We start from the raw sequence: 10,261 nt of genomic DNA, 5'->3' as shown, positions 1-10,261 counted from the left end.
AAGAGCGTCGAAACCTACAAGATCTATATCTTTAAGGTTCTCAAACAGGTCCACCCTGACATTGGGATCTCCAGCAAGGCAATGGGGATCATGAACAGCTTCATCAATGATATCTTTGAGAAGCTTGCTCAAGAATCGTCCAGATTGGCTCGTTACAACAAGAAGCCCACCATCACATCCCGTGAAATCCAGACCGCTGTTCGTCTTGTCCTCCCCGGTGAGCTTGCTAAGCACGCCGTCTCTGAAGGCACCAAGGCCGTCACCAAATTTACCAGTTCTTAAGATCTTTTGTCAGAGTTAGGGTTTTCTTGATGTATATTTGGGATCGTTCTTTGTAATGACATTTCTTGTTTTCTGGAACATTTTAATATAAATCTCAGTCTTTTAATTTTGGTCTTGCTTTTACCAATTTCTTGAAGATTAATTCTTTTGTTCGTTATGTGTCATCTTTTTTGGAATTTTACCTAAATCTGACATGTTATAATGACAAAGATTGCGATTTCGTTCTACTATAAACGAATTTTAATAGATGGATATTGTCTTGTCAAATGTGTTTGTTTTCCTTTGCGGATGGTTGAGTGGCTTTAAATCTTCTTCGTTTGCCAGTTAACCTTTTGCTGTACCATTTATGATTTTGTGGTTTTGTTAGCCCAATCTTTGGGGTTTTTTCTTTCTACGGAAAGTGTGTTTTAATGTCATTGCTAGATTTTAGTTTTTTTTTTTGTTAAATTTTGTCGTTGATGATATATGGATCGATATTCTGGTGTTTAGCATTGGGGAGTTCTGTATGTCGCTTGTTTTCTTTCTTCTGGTGTTATTCCCTCTTGTATTTTAATGTATATGTATATTTGCGTTTTGTGTCTCTTGTGCATATTGCAGAATTTTATTTCCAGTGTTGTTCTGTTTCTGTTTATTATTAGTTCCTGTGTGGATCTTTTCCTTTTAATGTTTAGTTTGTTGTTGTTAAGTATACTCTTTTTAAATGGAGTCAAAAATCAAAGTGAAATTTAAGGTTATGCTGTTTATTAACAATGCGCTTTTTCATGATAGTGTTGTGTTTGAATTTACATGAAATCATGTTTATTATGGTTGACATTTTATCTAATGACAACTGTGAACATATATAGTGAATTCTTGGAACAATTTTGTTTCTGGGTCACTGATTGATGTGAGAACTGGTTTAAGAAGTTACACTACTATGATTCATATAAATTTCGCAGAACAGCATTATTCTGGACACACTTTTTATCCGGTGAATGGTAAAGCTATAATTCAATTAATTGTTATTGTGAGTTTCATAGTTCAGTGGGTTAGGTCTATGATGAAGAAAGTATTTGGGCAATTGTGTTGTTGAATTCTATGTTTGAATTTTGTGTTTTCTGGCTCAATTCTAGCTCAGAAACTGGTAACCAGAGGGATTTCTTTGTTTATTGTAGCATGGTTATTTTTGTGAAGTTGCTCATTTATTAAGAGATTGTAGCATGGTTATTTGGTGAAGTTCCTAATCTATTAGTATTAAGTAGGTACTGCTTTACAGAACAGTGCAAAGCAGATGCAAATTTTGGTTCAAGTAGGCAAGGGACAAATCCACTAAATATTGAATCAGAGTTATAAATGTGTTCACCAATTAGTTTTATAGAATTTTAAAAAAATGATTTTTTATTTTATTTTAGGAACGTTTTCATATTAGCGAAGTATCATTTCCAAAGTTATGCATCATTTGAGTAGAGGATTATGAGAAATAGAGGAGAAAGATTGGGGAAGTATGATGAGTATGTAAATAAGTTCTCAGAAAATTAAGTTTGCAATATAAATAGAATTTTAGGATTTAGTTTGAAAATATATAATACTTTGAAAGTATTTTGGCAAATTTTTTTTGAAGGATTACGGGAAAACGTCTTTTAAGTTTTAACTCGCACAGGAAGAAACAATGGGTGCAGAAACTATTTTCCTCCCAAAAAATACCTTAATTGGGCTGATCATGGTATAAGTTTTCATTTAGTCGGCTCAAGAATTAACAGCCAAATACTTTTTACACCCACAATTTCATTTGAAAATTTCAAATTTATCTTTCAGTCTAGAACTTACATTTTCAGTTATGGATTGTTAATCCAAAGAGCAGGAACGTTAAACATCAATACATGTATATTTTGAAATATAAAAATTTGAATTCCAAAATATATAATTATACATTCTATAATATAAACTTTATATCTCAAAATAAAAAATATTAATATTTAACATTCTGAAATATCTTTGAATTACACAAAACTGAACCCTAAATGGAAAGATAATTTTAAATTTTTTGAAGTCATGAAGGTGCAGGATGAAATTTTAAAAAGGGAATGCACCCTACCAATTTTTTTCCTGTAAAATAAAATCTAAAATGATGTGATGTGCAGAGAGAAAATTAATGGGGTGCAGAAGGAAACAATCAAGAAAGAATTTGCCTCTAGAACACCTACCAGGCCCATTATAATTTGATGGGCTTGTAATGAGATGTTTTGGATGTTCTTCATGGTAACTTTCCATTAAAGCCTCCGAAAAAATTTATCTAAAATAAGAGTGGACGAGTGTCTTCCACAAAAAAGTGTGTGAGTGTATTTTGGAAATATTTTTCCCGAATTGATTTAATGCGTTAAAAAAAAAAAATCCGAAATGATGGGGTGCACTGACGAAAAATTTGATGGAGTGATGGAAGAACAAGCCCATTTAAATTTTGTTTGGTAACGTTAGTGGTGGTGCAGTTAGTCAACTCAGTTAGTCGCTTAATGATTATTATTAACATGGGTGGAGTTGAGTTAGTGAATGACAATGACTATGTTGGAATAGTAGTATTCTTTTAAAGGACTTTGAGAAGGGAAGAAAAGTATTTTTCTTTATAAAGAAAAATTAACTTGTCCACAAAATTAAAAAAATTAAATTATATAAGAAAGATTTTAAACTCATTTTAATTTATGGACAATTTATTCATTTTTTTCAAAATTTTCCTTCTGAATTCCGTAAAAAAAAAAAAAAATCTCCAAATTTCTTTTCCACCATTGTTATTGCTACTTCCCATATTGCTAGTTCTTCTACTGCGATCGCATTCATTGTTTTCTCTGCCCAAAATGTCTACTATTCACCATTACAACTTTTTATTTTTATTTTTATGATTTTTTTTTCTCCATTAAGTTGACTTTTATGTCCGAGGAATATTGATGTCAAAGGACAACAAATGTAGAAAATTTAAGTCATGATATTAATTACTATTGTTATAAATTAAGGGTTAAATATGTTTTTGGTTCCTCAAACTTTATTGAATTTTGGAATTAGTTCGAAATTTTATATCACTTTAGTTCTTCATTTTTATAAATATATAAATTTAGTCATTCTTATTAAATTTTGTTAAATTTATTTGACATTTTAAACGTGTTTTATTATAATGTTGAGTTAACATTGAAGAGAAAATGTGACAAACGGTGTAAATAATTCAAATACTATCATGAAATGCGATAAACTTAACAAAATTAATTTAGTTAAAATGACTAAAATTCACACATTTTTAAATATAAATGACTAAATTTGTCAAAAATTTTAAAAATGGACTAATTCAAAATTTTTCTGAATTTTGAGAGATAAAAATATATTTAACTCATAAAGACAGTAAATCTGATAAAAATTAAATCAGGTTATATCTTGAGACACATACAACTAAAGTTCATGCTCCTTCTATTCTTATATGATAATTTTTCAAGAGAAATTTGCTTCCTTTTTTAAATTTTTTCTTTAAGATAATATTTTGTTCCAAAATTTATTATAAATTGAAAACTATTTATAAAGAGAAAATTGAAAAATATGTTAACTTATTTAAAACTAAATTAACAATAAAATAATTAAATAAGCATATACTTACTAATTATTAATATTGTGTATCAATTAGGATTTCTTACTTTAGGGCTCTAACAGTCCACATTTTCCATCGTTTTCACTATGTTAGTGGTAAGATGGGGGCGTGAACGATATTGTAGATATTTCCAATCAAAACATTTATAAAATGTTAATTTAATTTGGGTGCTCGTGCTTTTGGTTACTTCTATTATTTTAGTTATGTTTATTTAAATGTTCACACAAATTCGTTACTTAAAAATTGAATTTAATAATAAACAAAAATGTACAAATATTTAAATAGTAGTACAAAATGTATAAAGTCTAACAAAATATTCTTTTAGTTTTTATGTTAATTTTTTAGGGATTTTAAAGAGAGTCAATTCAACTCATCCAGATTGACTCACCACGAATTAAGTTAAAAAATGATAACTTAATTCAATTCATTTTATACTGAGTCAAAAGTTTTGTATTTATTTATTTATTTATGATTTTCTTTTTTTACAATTATTTATGTATTTATATTATTATCACAACTCAATCTATTTTTTATAATAATAAAATCAAATTGTTCATCTAATTATAAAAAATATTATTATAAAGATAGTAATTAAAGATTAAAATATCAATGTATATAACTTGATAAACAAATAAACAAATAAATTAAACATCAAACTATTTGAATATTAAACATTTTAGTATTTAAAAATATCAGATCGTAAATCTATATAATCAGGAATTGTAGATAATTATAATAAAATTTAAAAAAAATTGTAAAAAAAATTAATAATATTGTTGTTAGTAGATTATAGAAATCTTTAACTCAAATCGAATTTGCTTAATATATGGTCAAGTGAGGCAAGCTCAGTTTATTTTGAAAAAAAAAATAAAATTCAAAACATGTGATAAGCCATGTTAACTTATACATCAAAACTCGGTTTTCTTCATTCGGTTCATAACAAATTAATTATATAATTGAATATTGTTTATCTTGAATGTTAAATAAGATTTCAAGTTCAAACTTTAACAGAAAAGATACTAAAGAGTTCACTAAACAGTACTTTGGTTAAAATAGTATCAGTGTTAACACAATTACTTGTTATTAAAAAACTCAGTTACATATAAAACACATTATAATTTTTATTTATTTAACAATTATTATTTCTCCCAACAATTGCACACATTTGAGTTTCTCTTAACAGAAGATCTCTGTTCCACTGTCTCGTATACACTAAAACATTATTACTATTCAAATTCGTATTATATAGAAAAGGAATTCAATTAAAACCCGTGCTTCTTATCTTTTATATATGTCTTCATCTCTTTTGTTTTTCCCTTCACTCTCTTTGGTTTTTAACTTTATAACTAACCATCTTTTTTATTGGGGAGTTATCAGTTTCCACGGTGCCAATGTTTCTATTCCGATCCAAATTCGTCCGACAATCATCATTAGGAACAATCATCACATTCTTGAGATATTGTCCGCTTTTGAACGTTTGAGTTTTGTCACGGTTTTATCCTTAAAAGACACATCAGAGAGTAGAAGGAGGTATGAGTATTTAAATTTCGTTTGATCTCGACTCCTAAACGATGTGAGACTTATTGAGTGTACTAGAGCATAAATAAATTTTTTTTTGTCTTAAAATTCTAGATTAAAAGTTGTGTTAGCTTATATGAATACAATAAGTTTTTATTGGTGTTATATGTTTTCTAAATCTCCTCATATTCCCTTAACGGAACTAGACATTAGCAACCACCGTCCCTTTATCAACCTCACTAATCACAAGATCTTATCAACAACTTAGGATTCCAAAATGCTACAATCTTAGCAAGAAACCCTAAAAATAGCAGTAAAGAACATGCATGCAGATACAAATCGGTCACATCATTGCACACATGCAATGGCACTTTTGTTTCCGAAAGAGTGGGTGAATTGAACCTGAAATAAGGTGATCTTGTTCGAGAAGGTGACACGAAGGGAACAAAGTTGAATGGGTGAAATGATGTTATGGCTTGTTGGGGATGGAGCTTTGCTGAAAATCGAAGAGGGTGGAAAAGAGACAATTTGGAAGGAGATAAAAACCAAACAGTTTCATAATCCACACGCCTTCGATTTTTGATCCCAATGTCCTTGTCTTGATATGAATGGAACACAAATAATTGTCCATGTATTAATTAAAGCTACCCCACTTTTATACCTAATCCTCATATTCTGGAATATTATTGCATGTGGTGATGGATCCTACACTCTCTACAAATCAGTGTTTGTTTCATCCTATTTGTTGCAACCTGTTAGTTGTTTTCTTAGTTGCAAAGTAGAAGCAGTAGATACAATTAATACATATTGGGAAAGGAAACACATCCTCAATTTTAAGCAAAAATTATTTTGATATCAATTGGTTTGTAAATGACAATGTTAAGTTATGAATCTAAGCAATAAAAAAATATACTATATTTTTGTATAATATTTATAAAGATAAAATTTTTAGAATACTAGAATACAAGTATGAGTATAAGTTGAAAGTTTCACTATGAATAAAAATAGAAAACACATTGATATATATATAAAGAAAAATATTAAGTTTTAAGATTTGAAATTTGAAATAATACAAGATTTTTATATGAACAACCCATATTTCAAAAGCAGACAATCTCTTCCAATTTATTTCATTAAAAAGTTTTAATACTATATCAAAACTAGATAATTTTATGTTAAAAGTGATGTTATGTTTTTTATATATACGACTCATATTTCAAAAACATTCAATATTTGCAATTTATTCCAATAAATAATTTCAACATAAATAACAAAGGTATATGCTAATGAAAGTCACCCTCATATCTCATCACAGTAAACAATTTCTTTTGGTTGAAGAACATGCCTTCAAGTACAAATAATATCAATTTAAATTATATACATAAGAACAATTCTTACTTTTCAAAAAGAAAAAAAATGAATTAGGTTTAAACATTTTTACAATATGTAGAGTATATATTTTGTTACCTGAATCAATTTTAGACTATTCATAAATATTTAATATCATAAAAAAACATTTATGATTTAATATGAATAATGTATTAAAGATGTTATATTAATTATAAATAAAACCAAATTATATTAATCATAAATAAAACCAAATTATGTACTCTCTTATATTATTGTATTTTTATTTAGTATACACTGTTAATTAATGTGATTCATCATCAAATCAATCTCCCTAAGGCGAAGAGATCATTTATTTTGAATAGAATACATGAATTTAGAATTTGGATTTTTTGATGATTTTTGTGTGTGTTATTTTTCTACCGTATTTTTATAATACATTAATTATCATTAATCTTAACGTTTTAAAATATATTAAAAAATATTTAAAATATTAATATAGTGTATTTTTAATGTTGAAGATAAAAAAAAAAAGAATGTTGACTCAAAAATTTATTGGAAAATGGAAATAACAAATGAAAAGAAAGAAGGCATTTTCATTTCGCCACATTTGGCATGTAGAAATTGATCATTTGGCTCCAAACTATAGCAATGATTGATTTTAGTAGCAGGTTTATAGCGCATTTGATGCCTATAAATGAGTTATTATTAGACACAATTTCATGCATCAATTAATTGGCCCACTAATCAAATAATTTTGCTTCACTATAATTCTAAGCATGCTCATTACTGCTTGTTAGGGAACTTAAGCACTCTCTAAACATTTCTTATTTCTACACATTCCTTTCCAAACAAATTATGAGACAAAAACTGTATTAACAATGACTTAAACCTATATTTTTTACTGAAAATTCATTTTTATTGTATTTTCCTTTCACGTTGGTTTAATTAGTCGAATGGTACTCACTTTCATTTGAATGTGTCAGTTTAGTATTTATATTTAGAAATGTGTCAATTGAGTCACAACTTTTGAAAAAAAAATCTCAATTAGATCCTTTTATAAAAAAAAAAATTATTAACACCGTGAATTGTATTGATATTTAAAATGACTTACAAAATTAAGTATTGATATTTATATTAGAATTTAGTGGTGAAAGTCATGAACAGAGTTAACACAGTTAATAATATCTTTTTCAAAGGAAGACCTAAAACATTTTTTCAAAAATTGAGACTTGATTGACACCATTTTAAAAGGAGAATAACAAATTGACACATCTAAACGAAAGTGTGTATCATCTAATTAATTAGAAAGTGTGTACCATCTAATTAATTAAACCTCTCACTTTTTTTGCTTTATTAACTTCACCTTTTTTTCTCTTCTAGGTGCATCACTTAAGAGAATCAAAAAGCATATCTACACTATCATTTTAATAAGTAGCTTTAATATAATGGATCAGTGTATCTTTCCATTGAAGTCATGTTAGGACATATACTACACACCAAATGATTATTTAACCATAGAAGAAAATAGAAATTCGATATCGACTTCATTTATTAATATAATGTTAAAATATTATTAAAAAAACATACAAGTATGAAATGCAAATATACATACCAACATTAAGATAAATCATACCTATTTCTAAAAAAGTTTTCTGTAATATAAATAAATCTAAATCTAATAAAACAAAATAAAGCACATCAAAGTCAAACTATTACTACAACATTCTCTATAAAAGCATGCATAACTTTTATAAAGTCATATCAAAACAAAAATCCAACATTTTAATCATCTTCCTCTTTAATTTCCCAACAAAATATCTATCTTAGAAAAAAAATGAGATTTCCAGAAAGTGAAAAAAGAATGAACAATGTATATTTTCCAATATGTGAGATATTTGAAAAAAAAAATCATGGTTCTTGAATCCCGTAAGAGTAAGACAAGGGCCTAATTTGTGTGGTGGTAGTTCCCAATTTCCACTTCATGCATTGCATAGTCATTGTCTCATTCATATTCTTCTTCATGCATTCGTTTCAAACTTTGGAACTCCCACAACTATTTTTTTTTTTATTCTCCGAATAACCTTTTCTTTATTCATTGCAACTTTTTAACTTTTCCTCTTGCTTTGAAACTTTGAAACTCCCACAACTATATTAAATGTGTTTTATTTATCATATGAAATTGAATTTCATTGTTTCAAGAATTATTTTCATTTCTAAACTTTGTCAATAAATTAATGTAATTTTTTTAATTAAACAACATTAAAAATGTATATTGATGCAACAAATTGTGTTATTATGTTTGTGTTCACATATCGACATAGACACAGACATGTCAACTAATGAACATACATATAAGGTAATTTAACAGATTAATAAATCCTTAACACGTGTTTAGTGAAAAGACTACATCTATCAATTTTCAAAGTTTAAGATTAAACAATATCAAAATTTGAAACATAAATTAGAATTAATTTCACATAATAATTTAATAAGTAAAAATATATTTAACTCTTTAATTATTATTTTATCTCAAATGTACTATATTCTTATTTAAATTCAGGATTTTATTCTTAAATATTTATCTCACAAACAATATCCAATTTTCATTATTTTTCTCTTTTATTTTCTTTTAAATTGTGGTAATTACAAAATCAAACATACATCTCTGTGTGTTTGATATTATTATTTGACGAGAACAATGTACTTTTTTTTTTCACGTATGATTAATATAAGTGAGATTAACTTGTATTTTTTAACTATATTTTCTGTTAAGGTTTGATTCATGATAATATTATTACTGTAGGGGTAAAACAAAGCATGTAAAAAAGGAACGCGATTTGTGTAAATTCAGGGTGCCTTAGTTTCTGGAGACAAAAAAGAGCCGAGTACCGTTAACAAGGAATTTACGAGAAAACACATAAACAGAAACAATACCCCTTTTAAACATTTTACACAAAATTGGAAAAGTTTTCAAGAAATGATAGGTATATAATCGGTTAAAATCATAACCGACTATATATTTAATTCTTTTATTAAGAAAGATATTTTTCAGATAAATAATTAAAATATAAATATGTAAATAATATATAAAAGATTAATTAATTTACATTTTAATAATTTGTAAAGTAATTTATTTTAAAATGTGTTTTTTCATTTTTGTTAAATTTCATTAAAAAAAATTGTTTTAACTTAAATTCTATTTTGATTCTATTTTATATCTTTAAAATTCAAATCATTTTCAAAAGATGTTTTATGAATTATTTTTAAATATGTAAATATACAAAATATTCTATAACTCCAATCAAATTAACTACTATTTTTTCATGTTTACTGAATTTTCTCTCAATTCACACAAGGATCATAATATATTGATACAGGTTAATTTATCAACAAAGGTTAATTTTTTTTTATATTACTGGGTCCTCATTTTTAAAAATTACTGTATTTTGTGTGTACAACTTTATTTTGAAGTTACCACTTGTTAGGTCTATAGAAGAGTTTCATTGG

The 10,261-nt window shown here is 26.6% G+C and overlaps 1 protein-coding gene across 1 annotated transcript in view; it reads left to right on the top strand.

The window, feature by feature from the left end:
* The window catches only part of LOC114192768 (probable histone H2B.3), a 2,583-nt gene extending 2,178 nt beyond the window's left edge, over positions 1-405 (top strand). Inside the window, exon 2 of the mRNA XM_028082581.1 lies at positions 1-405. This exon is cut by the window's left edge and continues 1 nt beyond it. Coding sequence (XP_027938382.1) covers positions 1-282 — 282 coding nt within the window. The 3' untranslated portion in view covers positions 283-405.
* The last annotated feature ends 9,856 nt before the right edge of the window (positions 406-10,261 follow it).

The sequence above is a fragment of the Vigna unguiculata genome, chromosome 7, assembly GCF_004118075.2.
Source record: "Vigna unguiculata cultivar IT97K-499-35 chromosome 7, ASM411807v1, whole genome shotgun sequence".
Lineage (NCBI taxonomy): Eukaryota > Viridiplantae > Streptophyta > Magnoliopsida > Fabales > Fabaceae > Vigna > Vigna unguiculata.
This window is presented reverse-complemented; position numbering and strand designations above follow the sequence as displayed.